The sequence below is a fragment of the Chenopodium quinoa genome, unplaced genomic scaffold (assembly GCF_001683475.1).
Source record: "Chenopodium quinoa cultivar QQ74 unplaced genomic scaffold, ASM168347v1, whole genome shotgun sequence".
In the NCBI taxonomy this organism is placed as follows: Eukaryota; Viridiplantae; Streptophyta; class Magnoliopsida; order Caryophyllales; family Amaranthaceae; genus Chenopodium; species Chenopodium quinoa.
Window position 1 is genome coordinate 2,381,526 of NW_018742951.1, and position 26,698 is coordinate 2,408,223.

The 26,698-nt window shown below is 38.1% G+C and overlaps 1 protein-coding gene across 1 annotated transcript; it reads left to right on the plus strand.

Annotated features, from left to right (window-relative positions):
• Nucleotides 1–10,766: 10,766 nt before the first annotated feature.
• On the plus strand, nucleotides 10,767–12,794 carry LOC110728475. Its single transcript, XM_021908118.1, has 2 exons — nucleotides 10,767–11,240; nucleotides 11,889–12,794. Exons 1-2 carry the CDS (start codon nucleotides 10,767–10,769, stop codon nucleotides 12,792–12,794), a joined length of 1,380 nt encoding a protein of 459 aa, XP_021763810.1.
• The last annotated feature ends 13,904 nt before the right edge of the window (nucleotides 12,795–26,698 follow it).

The following is a 26,698-nucleotide window of genomic DNA, read 5'->3' on the forward strand; positions in this document are numbered from 1 at the left end:
TGATCTTTCTGAAGTTTAGACTTGACAATCATATCATCAATATATGCCTCGACATTTCTCCCAATTTGATCAAAGAACACAGTGTTTATCATTCGCTGGAAAGTGGCCGGGGCATTCTTAAGACCAAACGGCATGACCGTGTAACAGTATAACCCCTGATCAGTGACGAAGGCCGTCTTCTCCTGATCTTTCTTCCATTAAGGAATTTGATGGAAACCAGAGTAGGCGTCCATAAAGCTCATCAAAGCATGGCCAGCTTTTGAGTCGACCAGGTTATCAATTTTAGGCAGAGGGTAACTGTCTTTGGGGCACGCCTTGTTTAAGTCTGTGTAGTCTACACACATTCGCCAAGTGCCATTCGGCTTTTTAACAAGCACCACATTTGCAACCCAGTCTGGGAAGTAACATTGCCGAATGAACCCTGCATCAAATAATTTTTTAACTTTGGCGGCTGCCGCCTGACTTCTTTCTTCGTCATGGTTCCGCTTCTTCTGCCTTACCGGCTTCTTTTTCGGATCCACACCCAGTTTATGTACCGCCAGGTCAGGACTAATGCCTGGCATTTCGTGGACTTCGAATGCAAAGATGTCCTTGTATTCTTTCAATAGTTTGTAAAAGTCGTCACCCAGGACTCTCAAAGCAGCCGTCCCAACTTTGACTAGTCGGTCAGGGCGCGAGTCGTCTAAGATCAGGTCCGTATGCTCACCAGCCGGCTGAGGGCGGAATTCATCCGACCGCTCCTCTGCCAATGATTGCTATTTTCTGTCTTTTCTTGCGGCCCCTGTCTGGGATGCCTTTCTCTTCTTGCCGCCTGCTTCTTGAACAGACGCACTCTCCTTGACATTGTCAAGGTCTATTTTTCCACCACTCGACCCAGTGGTCATAACAGTGGGCTTGACATCCGAGAGATAGCACTCTCGGGCCATCCTCTGATCTCCCCTTAGGGACCCGACTGTTCCATTATCCCTCTCAAACTTGAGCAACATAAGAGATGGGTTTATAACAGCCTTGGAATTATTCAGGGTTGGTCGTCCCAGAATCATGTTGTAGGCCGAGAGTTCTTCTACTACCAGGAACCGGACTACCATGTGTCGTCCTTCCCCTTTTTCGCCCAGGCGGATGGGTAAATCCACTCGTCCCACTGGGTGGACGACTCCTCCTCCAAACCCTACTAAAGGGTGGGATGCCGGATGTATGCAATCAGTCTGATATTTTAGTTTCGACAGACATTTGCTGCTGATGAGATCTGAGGAGCTTCCAGTATCTATGAGGATTCGACCAACTCTCTGGTTGGCCACTTTACATTCAATAACGATAGGGTCGTCATGCGGCCCTCTTACCCCTCCTAGATCTTCTTCAGTGATGACAATCTCAGGAAATGAATATTTGGAGGGCCGTTCTTGGTGAACGGAATTTACATTTAACCGTCTGATATTGTCTTTGTTGCCCCTAATAGTGGGGCCGCCTCCTGAGAAGCCGCCTGCAATGGTGTAGACGACTGCATCATCTGTATCGGAGCTGTCGGCCTGTTGATTCTTTCTGGTCGACTGCTTTTTTGAGGAAGTGTTCCCCGTAGATTTCTTGACATAAGTGTCAAGATCACCTTGCTCAGCCAGGCGGTCTAGATACCGCATGAGACTGATGCAATCATTGGTGTGATGACCAACATCTTCATGATAATCACAGAATTTTTCTTGGTTCCGATAGTTTGCAGAACCCTTCATGGGGACCGGCTTCTCAATTGAGATCCGTCCCTTGATTTCCTTTAGGATAAATTGGCTATCCTTGTTAAACGCATACTTTGGGGAGTATGGTTTGAATTCTTTTTTCTTTTTCTGGGCCGGCTGTTTAGAGGAATCAGCCGCCCAGACCTCTTTTCTCTTCTTGTCTTTGTTTGACGACTGTTTCTGTCGTCCTTCTCTTTTGTCGGACCTTCTCCCGTCTGACTGTTTTACCGTACTACAAAGATCAGTCGCCTGTATATAGGCTTCCGTTTCAATCAAGGCCTCTTGAAGAGTCGCCACCCTCTTTCGGACCAAATCAAATTTGAAGGTCGACCCGTCTTTGAGACCTCTGAAAAAGTCAGTATAGGCTACTTCATCCGGTAACCCTTGAATCTGTATTCTCATCAGGTTAAACCGCCTGATGTAAGAACGAAGCCCCTCCTTCTCGCCCTGCTGAATTGTTCCTAAATCAAGGGTCGTCTTCTTCGCAGGGATGTTCATGGCGAAGTTGGAGGTGAATAAGTAAGCAAGCGTCTTGAAGTTATTTACACAACCAGTCGGCAGGTTGCCGAACCATTGTTGTGCGATTCCTTTGAGAGTCGCTGGGAAACACTTGCACCAAGTGGGATCATCCAACCCTTGAAGGTACATCAGGTTGGTGAATGCCATCAGATGGTCTTCTGGGTTAGTAGTGCCGTCATAGGCGCCTACTAATACATTTTTCACTTTGGCCGGCTGAGCGGCTTCAGTAATTTCCTTGGAGAAGGCCGACGGCTGTTCACCAAGTCTAAGCAACCGTAGCTGCCAGTCCATAGGTTGGACATTTTTTGCTGCATGTCCACCAAACGGAGGTGGCTGTAAAAAATACTGTTGTTGCGGTACAAACGGTAAGTTTGGTACCGCCTGGTCGCTATGAAAGCCGGACTGACGGGAGGTGCCGCCTGACTGACTCTCATGATACGACTGAGTATGCCTCATCGAGGTATTTCGCAGACTGTCTTGGAAGTTTGAAGTAGAGGCCGACTCTGACAATCGGTCACTCTTCTTCTGCTCTAGCAGTAGCCGAGCGTCTGTGTATGTTTTCCTCGACCCGTCCGCCTGAACATGACGAACAGGTTTCCTATTTCCTGGAGTAGGAAAACGGTATTTTGTGAAATCAAGGGCAGATGGCTCCCGCTTCCTAGATTTAGGATGAGGAGTCGCCTCTCGCCCTTGAACTGGCTTCCTCTTCTGTGAAGTGGAGGGTTTCTTATCCGACTGCTCCTTGTCCAGAGCAGGCGGCTTCTTGTTGATCAACTCTTGAATTTCTCCCTTGAAGTCCCTCATGAAGGTCATGAGTTCACTCCTTGTGATGGGAGCAGACCCATCAGTCGGCTGCTGCCGAACAGGCGGTGCGCCTGCTGGCTCGCTTCCAGTTTGAAGATGTTCCCGTTCCCTCCTTTCGGTATGACGGGTACGTCGGGCCCTTAGGGTCCCGTCTGAAGCTGTGTGAGCTTCAACTTCAAATTCATTCTCAGTATCATGGTCCGACTGAACTATAGGGTCGTCCAGGGGACGTCTCTCTTCAGGAGTCGGTACAAACGTGGATGCCATCTCAGAAGTACTCTCCCCACAGACGGCGCCAAATGTTTCGGGGTTTTCTGATGTCCTGCGGGAGAGTTACAATTCCGAGACTGGAACCGGACGCCTGTACCTGCAAAACAACGGAGACTCCTGGTGGTGGGAGCTCCGCCTCCAACGGTCAAGTTAGTACTTGATTAAGGAGTAATTAATGCGGAAATTAAAGTCATTGGGTCTCTCTAGGTGAGAGTGTTTAATGTGTGTAATCTGCGTTGTTCGCGTGATCCCCCTCTTAATGAGGATTAAGGGAGGTATTTATAACCTTGGGAAACGTGCCAATCCTAGGTTTAGGTTAACCTAGGGCTGATTGGGCTTCCCTCGGAAGTTGGGCCTGGGTGGCCGATTTCTCCATTAGGCATAGAGTATGCCACGTGTCATGACATAATAGGTCCAAGGTGGACGAATAAGCGTGTGCCACGTGGCAAGCCCTGACAGTTCCAACTGGGGGACACTTGGCAGGACCTGATTGGCCCACGTGGCGCATTCCGATTGGTGGGAGCAAAATCCCCTAATCAGTACGGAATTTGATTTCCAATAGAATTGGGTCAACGAAATACATCCGGACGTCTTTGAATTTGATCGGGATAAGGACTATTAAAAGAGAAGTTTTATTCGGCTTCGAACTCTTTTGATCTTTATCTTTTCAAAACGGATAAATTAGAACCTTCTAGAGACTTCTAGAAGCTCCCAAGGAATCCTAATTAGTTTAGTATTAGGAATAAGGTATTTGGACCCTTATATGATCATCGGGTCGTAGGTTAGTATAGGTGGGCCTAGGTTTAGTTTGGGCTCGATATAGTATTTTAGCCGTAACATATTCGTTTTAAGTCGGATTTGGGCTTATAATATATGGTTGGAAGCTCTTTTAAAGGCCCATCCAACTAAATAATAATTGGACCGATATTAGGGACCAAAATAATCAGGTTTGGACGTTTTTATGAATTAGACACGAAATGAATGATTTTAAAGACACGAAATGAATTATATTGGGTTTACGGGCACGAAATGAACGGTTTTGGATTAAAACATTTTAGGAAAGGTTAGGGATATGGTCAAGGATTAAGGGAACTTTACGAGACTCTTCAACTCTTTACCGAACTCGTTAATCAAAGACGTGAAAGGTACTCATCACTAGATTTGGTTTTTAGGGAGACATAATCAGGTGTCTACAGAAGCCCCCACTTTGACTGAGTTTAGAGAAACGTAAGTTTCGATAACAAAAGTCAAAGTAGATCAAAAGGGAAGGAGAATGATTCAGAACGTTCTGCGATCCTAAATCATCCTTTTTAACGCCGATACCTGCACAAAACGTCAGCTCTACAAATAAAGAAGTTAAGGGGAAAGAAACGCGTATCTGGGATTGCCGAGCACATGTCTCTGGGTAACATCAAATCAAAGTTTGTTTTGTTTGACAACCTCCACATTTCAGGGAGCGCTGTCGAAGACCGCTATGATTCGAGCCATCTTCTCAATTTAGGGATGACAACCTCCACATTCTCAGGGAGCGTTGTCGAAGACCACTTCGCTTTGAGCCGTCTTCACGCTTTGGAAGTGATTGTTTCTCACTCTTCGGGAAACCTATCATAAACCTTACTCTTCAAGATCTTACCGAGCTCAAATTGATTTCCGTAGAAATCTTCCTCTAATGGTTATATCTCGTCTGGAGAGTCCTATCGAACCATCTTTGAAAATTGTGACCATAATCGGGCTGATCATTACTCAAATTTGATCGTAATCGTGCTGATCTCTTCTTAATGTGTTCAATCAAAGTTTTATAAAAAATGTGATCGTCATCAGATCGATCATCAATCAATTTGTGATCGTTATCGAGCCGACCTCCAATCAAGGGCGTTCAATCAATAAGTGATCGTCATCAGGCCGATCATCAATCAAAATGCGATTGTCATCAGGTCGACCATCAATCAAAATGCGATCGACGATCAATCAAATCAGGATTCTTAATAAATTGCTCAATAATTTGTTCATCATTTGGCTCCAGGAAAAATCAATTGCTCATCACGAGGCTCGAGTGGATAAACATACCTACAATTCATTCTATAGGTCCTCAAATCTGACGAGCTAGGTCACTTTCGTCATGTGGTGTGGTACGGCTGTCGCGTGTCTACCAAAAATAAACCTAACTCTAACATTCTAGAAATGGGTCGATCCACAAAGAATTGGATTATCGAATTAATACTTGTGTAAGTTAGAAACCCCTGTTTTGACGATAATTTTAAGAGAAAAATACTATGCACTAAACGAAATAATAAAACTAGCTAAGAGATTAACAAATCAAATATAATGAAATAGGGATCGGAAGGTATATTGCATTGGAGTATCAATTATTGTTCATCGAATTATGCGAACCACGTTTATATCTTAATGTTAACCAATGAACACAAACAAGCATTTGAAACTTCCCTTAATTGTAAATAAACCAAACAAGCTTTGGGTATATTGTCTAACTAACTAATAATCTAGAACAAGCTCTCTAGACTCGATTACTTAGCAGCATTAATAACAAGGAAGTAGTTAACTTAAGCCACAAATCTCACAAGCTCAGACTTGTGCAATTCAAAGGGTTGATAATCTTAGGTATTACGACAAGTTTTAGTCACCAATCAAACACCTTATCACTACTAACGGTATCAACTAGGACAATTACGGATCACAAGTTATTACTCTAGTCGTCAAACTAGCTAATTACACTGAAGATGGCCGGTCTCAAATATAATCTCACTAGTTCATAATAATCAAACGGATAATGTAGACACCTGATTGAGTCTCCCTAAAAACCAAACCCAATGATGAGTACCTTTCACGTCTTTGATTATCGAGTTAGGTGAAGATACACTACAAAAAAAATTGAGAATAGGCAACACGTAAAATTGCAACAATATGACAATTGTTACCTTTTGTAGTAAAAGGCAACAATACTAGTTTGTTACCTTGATCTCTAATAATCTATACTACATTACAGTGCAAAATTTAAAAATGTTGCTTTAGAGTATATACGACTACAATATCATAAAACGTTGCCTTTTTCTTACATAAGACAACACTTATTTCAAATGTTGCCCAAGAAAATAACAACAATAAACTTGTGCATATGCAACAATTTAAAAAATGTTGTTTTAAGTTATGTTAGACCATAATTGTTTCATGTGTTTCCATTCCATTATATAACAAAGGACAACTTATTACTTTTGCCTTTATTTTGGAAATTTTGCAATAAACCACCTTTTTGAAAAAGAGAGGAAGAGTGGTTTAAAGACCTCACGTGGCATGCACGTGTTCAGGTCAACATCAAAATACAGGGTCAAACCCTATTTTCCAGCCAAAGGTGTGGCGTTGCGAAAAAAGTTTGATTAAGGTGTGTCTTTGCAAACAAAAAAAAAAAAAAAAAAAAAAAAAAAAAAAAAAAAAAAAAATTATAAGGTGGTTTCTTGCAAAAAAAATTGGTTATAAAAGGTGGTTTATTGCAAAATTTCCTTAAATTTTTTGCACCCTTAACACAAGGATGGAAGATAGCTAAAGTAATGGCGTATGATGGTTTGTTAACTCTGAAGTGTTAGGATCATATCTTTATTTTATAATTTTTTCTTTTATTTGATATGGAGTACATTTTCATTTTTAATTATTCTCTCCGTTCTATTTAAATGTATCACTTTGACTTTTACAATTTCCACACATCATCTTAAGATAGCACTATTTATAATTTTTTCTGTTATTTGATACGAAGTACCTTTTCATTTTTAATTATTCTCTCCATTCTATTTAAATGTATCACTTTGATTTTTGCAATTTTCACACATCATCTTTGACTTATTTTTTATTTTACTATTATAAACTAAATAGAGGTTATTATTTAACACATCAATAGATTAGTCACAACTCACAATGTCTATTTCATAATTTAGGGTGTGTTTTATTTACTTGATTTTCACTTATCATCTGAAGTTAACTGAACTTATCTAAACTTAACTAAACTTATTTGAACTTAGTATACCTAATCTGGACTTAACTAAAATTATCTGAACTTATTAAAACTTATTCTTGTTTGAAGATCCTCCGGAAAGAATTTGAAGATCCTTTTGCAAAATTGCTCTCATTTCGAGTCTAGAGAAAAAAAATTGCAAGTTCTTCCTAAGAAAGGATTTACAAAAAGAATTTACAGTTCTTTCTCTAAAAAGAATTTCAAGTCCTTTTTTCGTTTGAGTAGGGAGCATTAGCGAAAGCCAAAGAAGAATTAGTATCGATTTATCACACCGCTTATAATCTGAACTTAGGTAACCCTTATCAAAACTTATTTTTCCTGAACCGAACTTATTTTTCTTAAACTAAACTTATCATAACTTGACTGAAATTAATTATCTAAACATTATTAGACCTAAAATATGTGAAAATAAAGTGAACATAACAAACCCTTAATGTTTTGTTTTGACAAAGGTTCAAATAAAAATTTTCTGTTTCTCCCGTCAAAAAAAAAAAAAAAAAAAAAAAAATTGTTTTCCTTTTGTTTTTTTTTTTTGTTTTGATAAAGGTTTAATTAAAATTTTTCCTTTTTTTTTTCTTTTTTTTTTTTGGTTTTGGCAGTGGGTTATTCAAGAATTTTTTTTACCTTTGGACTACATACCTTTACAGGGGGAAATTTGCATTATTTAACTTAAATATTTTTGTTCGTGATACTTAGTTTATATATATATTTTAAACACCTTATTCAAAATTTTAATTTGTATACCTTATGTTTTTGTACTTGTATTATATACAGATTATACACCAAACATATTTATACACTTTTAGATTAGAGATAAATGTGAAAAGAAAAGAAAATGAAAAAAAAAGAAGGAAAAACTCCCCCTTGTCGCTGATTTGTTGCAGCTCCATTAGCCCATGACTCCATGATTCATGACAATTATCGACAACTCCATAATTTCCATATCAATTTAATCGTGAACGTCTAATATGTGCTATCATCATCTTTAATCAATTAATCATGACCATTGAATTAGGCTATGTTTAATTCAACTAATTTTTCGTTAATCAGGACTAATTTGATTTAAACTTTTTATTTTATTTTATTTTTTTTAAATTTAATTTGAACTTTTTTTTCTGATATGATTGTTTGGATAAACTAAAGTTTGCCCTTATACGCTAATCTAGGTAAAAACATGTCAAATGAATTCTTGTTAGATTCATAATGATATGAACTTTATTAATATGTATTTTAATAAATTTTTTATTACAAAATTAAATATATACCGATTAAAATCACACACATGAAATCATAAAATAAACTTAAAAAAACAAATAATAATCATCGTTGCTAAATGGAACTCTTACTTATTAGCTGATCTGAGTGGAACCTATTTCTCTGTTTTGGATTAGGTTGGAGGATCTCCCTTTTAATTGTCGCACAGATAACCATTTCGTACGATTGCAGGGAAGATGGGGGAAGTGGTCGAGATTGAAGAAGATATCATAGCAATATGAAAGAGTCGTAGGGTGAAGGTGCTGATGGATGTGCGTAAACCTTTACAGAGATACCAAAACCTTCGAACTAGAGAAGGAAATATAGTTAAAATTAATTTGAAGTATGAAAGACTTCCTTTCTTCTGCTTCTCTTGTGGAGTCATGGGGCATAGCGAACGTGATTATGCTGCAATATCTGATGATTCGAATGTCGATGGCTATGGGTGGGGTGCGTGGCTAAAGGCTTCCCCGTTGAAAGGAAAAACACAAGAAGGCATGGAAGTTAAGGAATTGAAAGTAGCCAAAAAACTGTACTTTATTCCTTAGACTGGGCAGCATAATAATATAGGGGAAAGGTTGACCAATGTTCCAAAAATACCGGGTGCTCCAGAGGGGAGTGAGAAGGAGAGTCAAACACGAGAGCATATATTGAGGAAGGATGCAGCGAGGAAATTTCTGGATGTTGGAGTGGGCAGTGAGTACAACCAGGGGAGAGGGGTGCAAGAGCCTGTAGGGGAGCAAGATCCAACTGAGGATGGGAATGAAGTAGTGGTGAGGGGTGCGAAGTTTGTTAAGACAGGGGAGACAGGGAGGAGTGATGAGTCATGGTCACAGACTGCCTGCTAGAGTGGTGTGTATTTAGAGAAGTCAAAAGCAATTAATGAAACAGGAACTCTAATTAATTCTTCATTGCAATTCAATATGGGTAGTATAATGGGAGACAAGAAGAGGTGTGTGGGGTCCAAGAGAAAGGGAGGAGCAAAGTATAAAATGAAGAGTAATACAAACAATAGTATGGAGGATGTAGGACAAAGTGAGGGTGAACTTACTGTGAATGAGATGGTGGGAATGAAAAGGAAGTTAGTAGATAATATGGAGGTGGATGGAGGGGAGGGTGAGGAAGAGGGAGAACGCAACAAGAGGGGGAAGATCCAGGGAAACATAGAGTGTGTTGTGCTGAACTTGAAAGTAGCAAAGGTAGTCAATAATCCACCCCGCGAACAAAAATGAAATTTTTTAACTGGAACTGCCGGGGGATTGGCAACCCTCGGACAGTTAGTTCCCTCAGGGATTGGTGCTGGAGGGAGATGCCGAATTTGGTGTTCATTATGGAAACCAAAATTGATGCACATAGACTTGAAAATGTTAGGAGAAAATGTGGCTTTGTGGAGGGCCTAGGATTTAGTAGCAATGGTTTGGCAGGAGGTTTAGGATTATGGTGGAGGAATATCAAGGTGAGTGTAGTTTCATTCTCTAATAATCATATAGCAGTTGATATACTTGACAAAAGGTAATGTGGTTAAATGGAGGGAAGTAGGGATGTATGGATGGCCTGAAAATGTCAATAAATATAAAACTTGGCTATTATTGAATTCTCTGAAGCAAAATGCACCGGGTCCGTTGATTTACTTTGGGGATTTCAATGAAATCCTGAGCGTCAATGAGAAGAGAGGTAGAGCTCTGAGGAGTGAGAGATGTATTGATGGTTTTCGGGAAGCGATTGATGAGGTGTGTGTTCGAGACTTACAGTTCAAAGGAGGTGTATATACATGGCAACGTGGCCTGACCATGGATACCCTGGTTCAAGAACGGCTTGATCGATTTCTTGCAACAGAGGAGTGGTGCAAACTGTTTCCAGCCTATGAGGTACACCATTTCCCAATTATGCCAAAGAGATCTGATCATGCGCCTATTATCCTTAAAGAAGGGGTACGAGAGGAAAACAGGAGAAAAAAGAAAATTTTCAAATTTGAGTCTCTATGGCTATCGAACCCAGAGTGTGAAAGAGTCGTTAAGGCTTCATGGAAAGGGGATGCAATGCTCTCGGTGCCAGAGAAAATAGCCTCTCTATCTTCGGACCTAGGTAGATGGGCAGGCAAGTCTTTTGGTAATATAGCGAAGAGAATGAAAATTGCATAGGAGAAGCTACGGGTAGAGCAAGTGGATATAATGGATAACACTAAATTAGAGCAATGTAGAAAGCTTTCGGAGGAAATTGATCAATTACAATTACTTGAAGAATCGTATTGGCATGTAAGGGCTAGAACGAATGAACTTCGTGATGGGGATAAGAACACTTCTTATTTCCACCACAAGGCAAGTGCAAGAAAGGCAAAAAATATGATTGTGGGGTTGGAGGATAGTAATGGGCAGTGGATTCAAGACGAGAAAGGAATTTCAGAGGTAGTCACAAACTACTTTTCCCAACTCTTTACTACTGAGGGAGTTGTTGACTTTGATGAGGCTCTTATGGGCATTACTCACGGCATCACAGAGACAATGAACGATGAATTATGCATGGTCCCAACGGCGAATGAGGTGGAAATAGCTCTATTTGATATGCATCCTAATAAGGCGCCGGGAACTGACGGTATGCATGATTTATTTTTCCAAAAATTTTGGCATATTATTAAGAATGATGTTGTGAGTTTTATTGTTAGTTGGTGGCACGGTCAAGTGGACATTTTTGGTATTAGTAACACTTGCATTGTACTTGTCCCAAAATGTCATGTTCCAAAAAAAAAATAACCGAGTATAGACCAATTAGCCTATACAATGTCATCTATAAAATAATATCAAAATGCCTAGACAACCGCCTAAAACCACTGCTACCCAAGCTTATCTCCCCCCAACAAAGTGCTTTTGTCCCTGGGCGTCAAATTACTGATAATGCTTTGCTAGCTTTCGAGGTTTTTCACGCATGAAGAATAGAGGGGGGGGGTAGATATGGCAATGTAGCTCTCAAGCTGGATATGATGAAAGCTTATGACAGAGTAGAGTGGGGATTTGTTGAAAAGGTTATGGTGAAGTTTGATTTTAGAGATGCCTGGGTTCAAAAAATTATGAACTGTTTATCCTGTTATTCCTTCAAATTTAAACTGCATGGAGATATGATAGGTGATTTCAAACCCCAGAGAGGACTCAGATAGGGTGACCCCATCTCCCCGTATTTATTTTTACTAGTAGCCGATGCATTCTCTTGTTTGTTATCAAAAGCAGCAGCAGAAGGTATTATTAATGGGGCGAAAATTTGTAATGGGGCTCCTAGTATCTCTCACTTATTTTTTGCAGATGACAGCATCTTGTTTACCAAGGCCAGTGTTGCGGAATGTTCAGAAATTGCTCGGGTATTACAGATTTATGAACGTGCTTCGGGGAAAAAAAATAAATTTTCATAAATCGGAAGCAGTTTTTAGCAAAAATGTTGCTGGTAGCCGAAGACAGGAAATATGTAATCTGTTGGGAGTTAGAGAAGTGGATAAACATGAGAGGTATCTTGGCATCCCAACAGTGATAGGGAAATCCAAAAAGAGTATCTTCGCAGGCTTGAAAGATCGCATCTGGAAGAAAATGCAGGGGTGGAAAGAAAAGCTTATGTCAAGAGCCGGGAAAGAAATTCTCATCAAAGCTGTAGCACAAGCAATACCTACTTACTTGATGGGAATTTTTAAGATCCCGGACAGACTCATTGATGAAATTCATGCTATCTTGACTCGCTTTTGGTGGGGTAATGGTGCGGAGAAGAAGATGCATTGGAAGAAATGGGAGGATTTATGCCTTCCGAAAGCTAAAGGTGGTATGGGGTTCAGGGATCTGAAAATATTTAATCAAGCACTGTTAGCGAAACAAGGCTGGAGGCTTCTTCACAGGAAGGATACACTGCTCTATCGAGTTTTAAAAGCCCGATACTTCAAAAATACAGAGTTTTTAGAAGCTCACCGCGGGTACTGCCCCAGCTTCACACGGAGGAGTATTTGGGGGGCTAGAGCTCTTCTAAAAGAAGGATTGGGCTGGAGAGTGGGGGATGGCAAGAGCATTCGGTCCTGGCATGATTGCTGGCTGCCGAGTAGTAGTGTGATGAGACCTCCTGATCCCCCTCCAAACGGTCTCCATGATTCAGACTTGTTAGTTTATAAGCTGATTGATTCGAGTACGAGTAGTTGGAATGAGACATCCTTGGCATTACACATGACATAGGATGATATTGCAATTGTTAAGGAGCTTCCACTGGTTGATGTTGCTGAACCGGACTCTCTATTCTGGACGCTGACTTCTTCGAGGTGCTTTTTTGTAAAATCAGCTTATTAGCTGGGGATATTAGGGAATCGTATTGTGAGCAGTGTAATCAATGAAAAAGTATGGAGAGGCGTATGGAACCTAGCTGGTCCTCCGAAATTAAAACACTTCCTATGGCGTGCTTGTACTAACACTCTGGCTGTTGGTACCGAACTCCATAGGAGGCATATCAGAGATACAAAAACGTGTCAACGGTGTAACAATGCTATGAGTCCATAGCTCATGCATTGTTCAACTGCGAAAAAGTAAGGGAAATATGGGTTCATTGCCACATATGGGAGGAGATTCAGATCTGGCTGAGTGAAGTGTTCCATGAAACTCTTGCCAATATGATAGAAGGTCTCTCCAGCTTTGACTTCTGCCTATTCGCTACCCTTGCGTGGGCTGCTTGGACGAGCAGGAACAAGTCGTTGTTTGAGGAAGGAACCCACGTACCACAATAGCTTGCCACCAGTTTTGTGAGGTACGTACAAGATTACCAGGCTTATTTCATCCAGAGTTACGACCATTACCTGCCAAAACAGATTTGGGAGTAGCAAATCATGGAAAAAACCAGGTGAAGGGGTAATCAAAATTAACGTGGAAGCAGCGATAATGAATGAGGAAGAGGTGAGAATCGAGGTTGTTGCTAGAAATAATGTAGGCAGTGTCGTTTTCACAGGGGCCCGAAAGTTCAGGGGAAAGTGGGATGTTTTACTAGCAGGGGCAGCCGCAATGAAGTATGGGCTTGAGCTTGCAATCCGGTTTGGCTATGGAAATGTCTGGGTTGAAAGTGATTCTCTTGGTCTGGTACAACGGGTTAAGCAGAAGAAGCAGGGGTTTAATTATCTTCATCTGTTCATTGATCGTATTTTGCACTTGAGCTCTTTGTTACGCTCTTTTGTTTGTAGCCATGTAAAAAGGGGTGGGAATAATGTTGCCCATTTAGTGGCTAGATCAGGTGTGGCTAACTCTACAGAAAGTGTATGTTTTGAACCATTCCCGGAAGGCATTTTACGGCTTGCGGAAATGGATGTTTCTTAATGAAAAGCTCAGTGTGTTCTTTCAAAAAAAGTAATAAGTTACATAAATAAGGTGAACAAGTGACTTATTTTCTTCGCAAAAAATAAGGTGATTTAAATTTAACAAGGTTCCGTAAGGTTTAATCTGAATAATTTTATCTAGTATTGTATGTTTAAACGTATTAATTTATTAGACTAAATTTTGACCGCATCTTAACACTAATCAGTTAAAACATCGTCAAAATAGATAGCTAAGTTGTCTAATTCATGCTAATAATAATAATAATAATAATAATAATAATAATAATAATAATAACAACTAGTGTGTTGTTGGGTGTTACTTTGGGTTGCTAATTTGAAACAAAACTAGTTAAACTCAAGTGAATGCTTGAATAATAAATAATCACATGATTCAATATACTTATAACATGTACTTCCTCCGTTTGTTTACTAAGTGTTTTGCTTTGACTTTCACAAAATTTTAGGATAAAGAGTTAAATGTATTAAATTATTATTTTTATGGGGTATGTTGAAAAATTAAAAAAAAAAATAGTGGGTGATTGTAGGGAAAAGAGCTAGAAATAGTAGGTGAAAATATTTTTTTTAAAAAAATAATAAAATAGGGGACCATTAGTTGAGAGGCAATTATTAAAAAATCGTTACATGTTTTAAAAAATAGAAATAGAGCACTTAGGGTCTGTTTTGTTCACCTTGTTTTTACTTATTTTAGGTGTAATAAGTTCTAAATAAGTTCAGTTCAGAAAAAATAAGTTTTGATAAGGGTTACCTAAGTACAAATTACAACTAAAATAAGTTTTAATAAGGTTTAATAAGTTCAGATAAGTTTAGATATGTTCAAGTAAGTTTAGATAAGTGAAATCAGGTGAATAGAACACACCCCCTTATTAGTCAAAAATAAAAATTGAATCACTTATTAAAATCAGAGGGAGTATTAAGCTTTTAATAAATTCATTCCAACTTTTTGATGTATCAAATAACAAAATGATTCAACAATTCCAATTAATCTACTTGTCATAAGCTCGCAACCAACCTTGTAATGACACTATATATATATATATATATATATATATATTGAACCGGCATCTCTCACAGGTTAAGCGAGCCCAGTTCCGCAGGACTAACGCTTGAGAGTAGAGGGGGAGGTAAGGAAATCCCCCTACTCCGTTCCAAACAAATGTAGTTGGTGGGGCTCAAACTCATAATGTCACAATGTGAGTTCCTCACTAAGTATAATAAATTCCTAACATGATACTATGTGAGTATTAAATCTTCTTACACATATACGTACATTGAAAATAGTAATTGCATTACAAACATTACTCAAAAGCAATAGTCAAAGTGAGTGTGAATTGTGAAAATTAAAGTCAAATTGTGTTAATTATTATGAAACGAAATATATACTACAATTTCTCCTTTCTCCCTTCATTTTTAATCACATAGTTTTCAGTTTTAAATTATTCCAACATACTCTTTGATTGTATGTAATGTTTCCCTTTGTTTCAAAATTATTGACACAATTGTACTAGTACATAGTATGAAAATATAACATAGTATAAATCGTAAGCAAAATGGTATATTAAAATTAAATATAAGGGTTTTCTAAGCTATGTCCTCAAGTTTGTTGAGTTTCTAAAGTGTGTCCATGCTTTTTTAAAATTATAAGTTGTGCCCTCCAACTTAAGTTGTTTAATCAACTGTACTCTCTGACATAAACTCAACACTAATAATTGTAAATAAATAGGAAGTAATAAGAAGCGGATGAGAAAAAAGAATAAGAAATACACCGAGAGGTTGACATATCAATGGTTGCTTTTAGGAGAAAAAAGAAAACATAAATGAGAAAATTTGGAAAAAAGGCTAAATGTTAAACTACTTATATAATTCTACCCAATTTGGTCGTGAAATTTCTCTCCAAAGTGTGGTAATAAACCGTTAACACAAGTACTAGTGTTTGATTAACATTATAATGTACAGTGAATAAACACCTTAAGTTGAGGGTACATCTAGTAATTTTGAAAAAGTATGGGCACACATTAGAAACTTAATAACCACGGGGGCATAGCTTAGAAAAACCCAAATTATAAATTAATTATGCTAAAATCAAAGTAGAATTTAAAAGGAAAATTTGAAATTAATAATCCCACCTTTACGCGATGTGTTCAAAATAATCCCACCTTTTACCTCCATTTTTTCAAAATAGGCTTTTTGACCTACAACCTATTTAGCCGATTATATTTTTATTATTATCCATTGAATCTCTCTCCTCACCTTACAACTAGGGGTGAGCATTATCGGGTACCCGGTACATTTCAGAAGATCCGGTCTCGGAACCGGTTGTAGGGTAGCCAAATCTTAGATACGGTCCCGGAACCGGTTGTACCGGGTAGCCAAATTTGGAACTGGTCCCGGAACCGTTCGAAACCGGTTCCAAGACCGGGTACCCGGTTCTTCAACGGAGATACAATCAGATGGGGCGAATCGGAAAAAATTGATGTCGACAACGAGGGAACCAACCACCTGGAGCGGCGCAAAGGTCGAGGACTAAGGGAGAAGAAGCTGCTGCCTTGCTCCTCCACCATATACAACAACCCATGACTATTTTCACCTTCAACTAACCACCACAATAAACAGACGAAAGCGATATACCAATGAAGTATTATAGACAAAAGACACTTCCTCGTTCAAATTGCTTAGCAGACTTTACATTTCCCTTTTACTTTAATTTTCTTCTTAGTAGGATGTGAAAATGGAATCTCGAATTCTTTAATAATTGAAAGGCAAAAGAATCATGAATTATAAAATCAGAAATGTTCGGAAATTTCCGATACAATTTCTTTTTGTGGGAATGAACACATACAATTCCGATAAGCTTGAGTACTTTTGATTGATTTAAGTGAAGAAGATGGAGTTAAAAGGGTAGCAATGGTGGAGTAGGCATGAGAGGAAAGAGGAGATAGAAATAATTGAGGTTGAGGGGGAGGATTAGAAATGAAAGAGGAGAGAGAAGGGTGGCGGCTGAGTGGAGTTAGGGTTTTAGGTTTTGGGCTTATGGAGAATATGGACTGTTGGGTTTTTTTAAAAAAATGGGCCTAATTTTACAAGTGGAATTGATTTAAACCGGGTACCCAGTGGGCATCGAATCTGAAATTTTAGGATCCGGTCTTGGAACCGGTTACGATATTTTGGACTCGGTCCCGAAACTGATGAGACCAATTCCGGGTTCAGACCTGGCGGGTCCTGACCGATTCCGGATCCGGTACCGGGTACCTGGGTCTTTGCTCACCCCTACTTACAACCCACTTTTCTCCATTACCACCACCTTACTTAGTTACTACCACTGACACTGCCACTGCTCCTGCTAGCCACCATCCTAACCTCAGCGTAATAATCAACAACATAATTATATCAGCAAGAGTAATGATTAATAGGATAATCGCATGGGTTTTTGGTGCGGGTCTTTGAGTGAATTTGCAATTAAGTTAAATTTAGTTTGCTAAATAACTAAAGTAATTAGTAAAGATCAATAATAAAAAATAAAAATAAAAAATTCACTGTAAATCTAGGACCGATCAATCCGTTAATTCCCTTCTCATCAGTTCCCCTTCCTGTATTTTCCAATCATATTATTAAGTTATTAATCATTAAATAATTTCATGAATAATAACGAAAATCAAGTATCGTTAATTAATTAGATGTAAGAAAATTAAATCAATTTAAGCTTCAGGAAAGAACGAAAATCAAAGGAAAAGAGATAAAAAAAAAAAGTCAATGTTGCACATCTAAAGATCAAATGCTAATAACAGTTAACAACTTTACAAGATTTAATCAAGTAATTTAATAAGTTTATGAACAATAATTAAGATCAAAATCAAGAATGAAAAGAGTTGTTGGGGAAGGTGGACACTGGACAACAATAATTATCGTCTGTCGTGGAGGGACGTGGGAGCAGCGCTGGTGTTGGTGGTTGTGGTGGGAAAGGTTGTTGCCAGGAAGAAAGAAAAGGGAAGAGAAGAGAAAGGAATTTTTTTTTTTATTTTTTTTAATAATTAGACCAACAAAAAAAATGACATGTGGCAAGTAACCCATTTCAACCGGTTACTAAACTTACAAAACCGGTCATGACCTATTTTGAGAAGATGGGGGTAAAAGGTGGGATTATTTTGAACAGATCGCGCAAAGGTGAGATTATTTTGAACAGATCGCGCAAATGTGGGATTATTACTTTCAATTTTTCCAATTTAAAAATGGTATGAACTCATACGAAGTAAGAAGGATAACACAAGGATAACACTCCAGTGGGCGGCGGAGGAGGATTTATTCCCTTTTATTTTATATTTTTGATCAGATCAAAACTAATCAGACCAGATCAGAACTATTTAGATTAGACCAAAAATATTCAGATCAAACTTGGTGAATAATGACAAGAAAAATCAAATCAGACAAGGCCAAATCCAATAGATTCTGATTCACCAGAACTTAACATATTTAGACGAAATCACCTTAAAGAGAACAAGTCTCAAGCATATGAAAGTATGAGTCCAACCAATATACTTGACATGGTTGACTTTGAAATGTTTATACATGGATTTTTTTACAGTACAATTTTATGATTTATTCATAAAGAAAAATATAGTCATCACTAGAGATTTTGTTTTATCTACTTCGTATTTATTATAATTTTGACAGATGAAACATGTAAGTAAAAAAGACAGAGTAGCCATAGGATAAGAGATAAGGTAAAAATTTAAGATTTTATTTTTAATAAATAATGGATTAATTGTATTTTACCCACCCTCAAAACACACTATTTGGATTTGACACTCATTTTTTCAAAATACGGTATTTTGACCCTTTTGAAGAAAGATTAAAAACAATTTTTCCAACAATAATTTAAAAACAAAACAAATAAAAGACCCCATTATCTAACGTCTGTTTTAAAAAAAAAACCATTATTTGAATCTCGGATTTCTTAGCGCGAACGGTGATTTTTTTTTCCTCCAACACTTTCCCCCAAACGAAAATTCAGTTTCTCATTATTTATTTATTTATTTTTTTCAGTTCTTGGTCTTCCATCCTTTCTACTCGGCAATTAACCTGCTTTCTCGATCAGTTAAACACCTTCTTCCAATCTTCCTCTGGAGACACGTGATGTGATAATTAAGAGCAAATTTAATTTTCAATTAATTTAGTTGCTTTTCTCTCTACTCACCCTACTGAATTTGCGTTCAAGATTGGCCAGTTGGGTTTAATGTCGACGAAGTCGTTGTTCTACGAATTCCACTTGTAAGTCACCATTGACCCATTTATCTCTATATAATTGGTTAATTTAATTTTGATGTGAGCTTAATTTTGATGACGGATAAATTTTAGTTTTGAATCTAATTTGTATCTTTAATTTATGATAATTGTGTAAAATTGATAGAGGAATTATATAATAATCGTATTACTACAAGCTAATTATTTTATTCTGGTTTTGTGGTTTGTTGGATGAATGCAAAATCATAAATTTGGGAATTATCGGTGCATTTATTATTGGTATATTTTATTGTTGGCTGACGATGAATTGAATTTTCCGTCTCGTTTGTTGCAACATGGCTTTTGTGATATGCACGTGTTTACATAGGCATATTATTAAGGATTATAGTTATAATACCATTAGCTTTCTATATTACTCTACATTATTTACTTGTGAGATATAATGTGGAATTTAAAAAAGTGAATAGGAAGGAGAAGTGATTAGACAAAGATAGAATTACTAGTATTATTATTGATTACTTGTATGTATAGAGGCTTATAAGTATATACTTGTATATAATTATGAGATCAATGAGGAAGAGTGTCGGGGCATATTGTGAAAGATAATATTGTTTATTTTAGATGTTGGGATTAGGCTGATTTTGTGATTGCTCCTGCTGCTTGCAGTGCTCCCATCGGCAATAGATGATGCCTACTACTGATAAACACTTGACTTGATATTGATATAGAATTCAATATGACGTTAAACTTTTTTTATTTTTTATTTTATTTTTTTATTATTATTATTTTTTTTACAGGAAATACGACCTTAAACTTGTTAGCCTTCAAAGGTTCTTATAACTTTTTTTTTGTTTTCTATGTTCCATGTTAGGGTGTGTTCTATACACATGATTTTCATTTATCTAAACTTATTAAAACATATTATAGTTATAATATGTATTTGGGTAACCCTTATCTAAACTTATTTTTCTATAAATTAACATATCTAAACTTAATTAAAAAGTTATTTGAACTTATTAAACCTGAAATAAGTGAAAATAAACAGAATAGAACATATACCCTTAGTCTTATGCTCTCACCCACAATTTAATTAGGTATATACTATACCTGAATTACGTCAACCACTTCCTTTTCTTTGTCTACACCCAAGGTTTTATGCTATTTCTTAAGTCGTGTCCAATTGTTACGAGTGGACCGTGGACGCTTGATTTTGAATGCTTAGTTTTGTTCTACTATACCGATGTGGAAAAGAAAATTTTGTGAATGATTCAATCTATGTGCAAATTTCATGGGAAACTAGCTTGTAATGTTTATGTTCATATCATTTTAAATTTGGATATGCTTTAATCCATTTGCATGTTTCAGGCTGAATTTTAGTTAACCTTAGTCTGTCATGAGGTTTCAAGTTGTGTTGAGCAGTAGTGGCAACTTTGTATCGGACTGTCTATTAACTTAAAAGGAAACTCAACCGTTTGAAGTAGAATCTAAGAGTTTAATCCAAAAGAAAACCAACACATTCTCACTTTGTTCTCTCTCTAAATTTAATGGTCCATGAAAAAGAAAAGCTAGAAATTCATAAATCTTAAATGAATTCAATCTTAGAGTAGTTTGTGACATTCTAAATGAGTAATAATTTTGCTTCCCTGGCCATTTCTTAAGTGTTACCAAAAAAAAAAAAAAAAAAAATTAGAGCCTATTAATGAAGTTGAATAATTGAAATAATGATTTTTACAAATGCACTTTGTAATTATCTTTTAGTAAAAATGATGAAGAATAAATCAATAAATTTGGAAGTGAATAATCAACAACTTCAAACTAATGAAACAAGAATTCTAGAAAGATTTTGACATTGAGCATGAGCATGATTCTTCTGTTAAGGGAATATGTACTGAGGAGACTACAGGTAATCAAAGCTTCAAGTTAATTACTAATGATGTTAAAATAAGGTGTCTAAAACAAAGCAATAACAAAACAAGAACCAAGTAAGAGAAAGAAATTCGGTGTGGCGTGAATAATCATTGCCTTTGAAAACGAATTCCGGTGCAAGCGGGTTGCTCAATTGTAATCACCGGATCGTTCCCTAAGGTTACACACCACTCTCACGCTAAGGCACTTTAGAATGAGAGGTGGAGCCTACGCAAACTTATGCCCAAAGAAGGAAAATGTGTTTTAGCTCAAATGTGTTTTGCATGTATGAGTATATGAATATCTCAGAAAAATTCTGACTTCAAAATATATGGGAAAGCAAGAGGGAAAATTAAAGATCAAAAGAAGGTGAAAGGATGAGAATAATCAGCAATTAGAAGTTGATTAAAACATCATAAAGTACTTCTTAAGTAAGGAGTTACATATGGAGGAGGAAGAAGAGAAAGGATCCAAGGAGGGAAACCCAACAGCCGAATCTCGCGCCCGGACGGGCGAGCATCAGCCAAAAGACTGGCTGTTCTCGCGCCCGGTCGGGCGAACTTCCTCCAATTTCCAAGCTCCCTCTCGCGCCCGATCGGGCAAGGCTCGCCCGATCAGGCGACGAAACTTAGAATTTTTACGACTCTTCTCGCACTCGCTCGGGCGGAGCTTCGCCTGGTCGGGCGAGCATCAGCCAAGAGTTTGGATGCTCTTGCGCCCGGTCGGGCGCCCGAGTCAGGCCTTTTGGATTCCTTCCTTTATTCCAACAATCCCCACTAAAGGAAGGAAGAAAAATCAACAAAGAAAAGATGAACAACATATTGGGCATAAGAGGAGTTTAATACATAACACTTAAATATTATATAAGTAATTTGAAATTTTAGTGCTTAGTGAAATGAGGCAATGAGCTACAAGTACAAGGGTGGAAATAACCTTGAAACCCTTAGACTCTTGATCATGGAGTGGACTAACCTTGAAACTCCAAGACTAACTCAAAAACCTCACAACACATACATCACTCCAAAATTTACATAGACTCTGCGAAGAGATATGCTCTTTCATAGCCAAGCATATTCACCTTAGGTCTAGTGGAGGCTCTAGAAAACCGGCCAAGTTTTCATAGAAGATGGCTAGTCTTCACAACCACATAGGTGAGTCCTTAACAGTGCGTCTCAATAGCACAAGGACCCATTAAGAGTTTAAACAACTCAACCTCACAAATCAACACGCATTACAAACACCATCACCATAGGAACTAGGACAAAGTAATGCATTACATGGCCTTAAGTCCTATTCCCTCGATGATTCTTCAACTTGCTTTCTTGCTAACCCTTTCGTCAAAGGATCCGCCAAATTATTTTCGGATCTTACATAGTCCAATGCAATGACTCCATTTTTGAGAAATTGCCTCACAACTTTATGTCTCATACGCATATGTCTCTTTTTGCCGTTGTAGTTGTTGTTATTGGCAACTCCATGGCCGCTTGAGAATCACAATGTATGGACACCGGAGAAGAGGACTTCCCCCACAATGGAATGTCGGCTAGGAGACTTCTAAGCCACTCCGCTTCATGACCTGCCAACTCAAGAGCAATGAATTCAGATTCCATGGTGGAGCGAGCTAAACATGGTTGTTTTGAGGACTTCCATGAAATAGCTCCTCCACCCAAAACAGAAACATACCCACTAGTAGAAACTACCTCATCATTATCGGTTACCCAATTAGCATCACAATAGCCTTTTAAAACATTAGGAAAGCGATTAAAATGCAAGCATACCTCCATGGTACCTTTGAGATACCTTAGAAGCCGACGAAGAGCAACCCAATGATCTTCACTTGGATTGTGAGTATATCTACTAAGCCTACTCACCGCATAGGCGATATCGGGTCGAGTGCAATTCATCAAGAACATGACACTACCAATCACCCTTGCATAGAGCTCTTGAGAAACACAAGAACCTTTGTTCTTTGCTAATTTGACATTGACATCATAAGGTACCTTGCCAGGAACAACATCAAAAGAGTTAAACTTCTTTAAAATCTTTTCTACATAGTGAGATTGACTCATGGAAAAGCCATTATTTGTTTTCTTTAGGAAAATTTGTCGAAAAAAACCTTTTAAATGCACCATTTTGCGAAAAAAAACCTTTTAAAAGCTTTTTCGTAAAAGAAAACCCGAAGTTACATTTTTTTGTTGAAGACAACCTGTGCCTCTAATTCACTTAATTAAGCTCTAATTTCTTCGCAATTATCCTATAACTCTTACTTAGCCATTTTATAATTAAATTAAATAAAAACCACCATATCATCCCTACCACCACTCCACCAGCCGACCACCCTCTTCGTCTCCTCCCCCCTGGCAGCAGCCCCCTCCCCCCAACTGAGCCACCGCCCTGAATCGCTGGTCGGCCTCTCTCCCTTTCCCCCTTACCCCGTTGTAACCCTCCCCTTTCCCTAGCCTAAACCCTAACCCCGACCATCCACCTTCCCCCCTTAGACAGCGATGATTACGACGAGTGGCGGCGACTGCGAGAAAGAGGAAGAGAGAGTGAGTCAACGCGAGAAAAGGAAGAGGGAGAAGAAGTGTGCCACCTGACCAGAAACACCCATTAATTGCTCGATGTTAGGGTTTAGGGAGGGGGAGGGTTGCAGCAGGGTAAGCGCGCAGGAAAAGGAGGGAGTGGCTGGTTGGTGGTTGGTTGGCTGGTTTAGGTAGGCCGTTGAGGTGGGTCGCCGGGAGTTGGGGATTCAAGGCGGTGGCTCGGTTCGGGGGAGGGGGCTGCTGCCATGGGAGGGGGAAAAGGAGGGAGTGGCTGGTTTGTAGTGGGGGTGGTGGTTTTCGGGTTTTTTTTTTAATTTATAAGTTAAATTAATTAATATATGGTTAAGTGAGACTTAGAGGATAATTAGAAGAAATTAGAGCTTAATTAAGTGAATTAGAGGCATTAGGTTGTCTTCAACAAAAAAATTTCACAATTGAGTTTTCTTTTGCAAAAAAATGTAACTTCGGGTTTTCTTTTACGAAAAAGCTTTTAAAAGGTTTTTTTTTTTCGCAAAATGGTGCATTTTAAGGTTTTTTTGACAAATTTTCCTTTTCTTTAATCGAATTCCAAGAATAACATCGGCTTCTCCCATGTCTTTCATTTCAAACTTAGTAGAAAGCATAGCTTTGGCATCATTCACAATAACAAGGTTAGTACCAACAACAAGCATATCATCAACATACAAGCAAATTATAACACAAGATGACCCAAACTCTTTAGAGTACAAACACGAATCCGACGAATTAGCAACATAGCCACAACTCTTAAGAGTACTATCAAACTTCTCAAACCATTGTTTAGGAGCTTGCTTAAGACCATAAAGGGACTTTCTAAGCTTACACACTTTATGCTCTTGCCCTTTAACCACAAACCCTTCCGGTTGAGTCATATAGATTTTTTCATCAAGGTCTCGATTAAGGAAAGCCGTTTTAACATCCATTTGGTGAACCACTAAGTCATGAATTGCCGCAAGGGCTACCAAGGTTCTAATGGTGGCAATCTTAGTCACGGGAGAATAGGTGTCAAAGAAATCTATACCCTCCTTTTGGGTGAAACCTCTAATGACAATTCTAGCCTTAAACTTATCTATGGTCCCATCCGGTCTAAGTTTCTTCTTGAAAATCTACTTACAACTTATAGGTTTAGAAGCCTTAGGCAAGTCACCAAGGTCCCAAGTATGGTTGGACATAATTGAATCAAGTTCACTCTTAATGGCCTCTTTCCAAAAACTTGCATCTATAGGCCTCATTGCCTCATCATAAGTCTTAGGATCTTCCTCTAAGAGAAACAAAGACACAACATGCTCATTCAAACAATTCACATCAAAGTCTTCTACCACAAAAGAAGTAAAAAAATCCGGTCCAAAGGAAGACTCTACTCTAGGTCTCTTACTTCTCCTAGGTACAACTTCTACCACTTTGGTAGAGGAAGAGGGGAAGACTAGAACTAGACGAAGAATTAACCAAAGGCACGCTCACACTTGACTCACTAGCATGCATATCAACATTAGAAGACAAAGACTTATTCATAGGAAAAATATGCTCAAAAAATACCGCATCTCTAGCTTCACAAACCGATCTATCATTTAAAAGCATGAATCTATAGGCCGCACTATTATGAGCATATCCAATGAACACATAATCAAAAGTTTTAGACCCGATGGTGGATTTTTTGAAATCCGGAAAAGCCACCTTAGCCAAACACCCCCACACTTTCAAAATTTTAAAATTTGGACTATAGCCCTTCCAAAGTTCATAGGGGGTTTTATCCAATTTTTTATGGGGCATTTTATTGAGAACATAACAAGCGGAAAGAACCGACTCTCCCCATAAACTATCGGATAAACCGAAACTAAGAAGCATGGCATTCATAGTCTCTTTTAAAGTTTTATTTTTCCTTTCGGAAATACCATTTGATTGGGGTGAGTAAGGTGGACTTGTTTCATGTATGATGCCGTTGGCTTCACAAAATCTTTTAAAGAATCTTTTCCATATTCACCACCTCTATCGGTCCTAACTCTTTTGATTTTTAAGTCCAATTGATTTTCAACTTCGGCTTTGTACTTTAAAAATGCACTTTCGGCTTCATCTTTTGTTTTAAGCAAATAAACTTTGGTGTAGCGAGAAAAATCATCAACAAAGGTAATATAATAATTTTTCCCACCCCTACTAGTGCAATTTTTAAAGTTCGCTAAATCCGAATGAATCAATTCAAGTAATTTTGTAATTCTTGAGAACACTTGCTTAAACGGTTTCTTAGTATGTTTGGCCTCAACGCAAATTTGGCATTTGTCAAGTTTATCATCCATTGAGAAATTAATCAAATTCATGTCCTTTAATTTTTTCAAATAAGAAGAATTTAAATGTTCCAAACGATTGTGCCAAACATCTAAAGACTCAACAATATAAGCAAAAGAAGTACTTCCATTCTCATTCATGACATTCAAAACAAACAAACCATTATTGAGGTAACCTTTCCCAACAAAGTCTTTATTTTTAGACATTACAATCTTGTCAGCCTCAAAGACAAGTTTTAGGCCGGCTTTGTTGAGAAGGGCTCCCGAAACAAGATTTCTCCTAAGAGAGGGAACATACAACAAATTATTCAAAAAATAAAGTTTTTCCAGAGGTAAGTTTGATATGGACCTTTCCTTTGCCAAGGACTCCGGCGGTACTACTATTGCCCATGTAGACATGATCGCCGTCGGAGACATCTTCAAACTCAATGATCAAGGCCTTGTTTGCACAAAAATGCCTCGATGCTCTGGTGTCCAAAATCCATTTAGTTTTGTTCTCCACCAAGTTGGCTTCAACCACCACCGCTACAATGATGTCCTCATTTTCAACAAGATTGACTTGGGAGGTTGAACCATCTTTCTTGGCTCCATGCCTACGGGTGCATTGATAGGCCTTGTGACCAATGACTCCACACACATGGCACGTCACTTTCGCCTTTTGGATTTTGTTGTTATGAGTGGAATTGACTTTGGACTTGTTGCTCCCTTTCTTCTTGGAGAATTTCCTGTTTTTAGAAACATTTAAAGAAGATTCAACCAGATTAGCCTTAGAAGAATTAAGA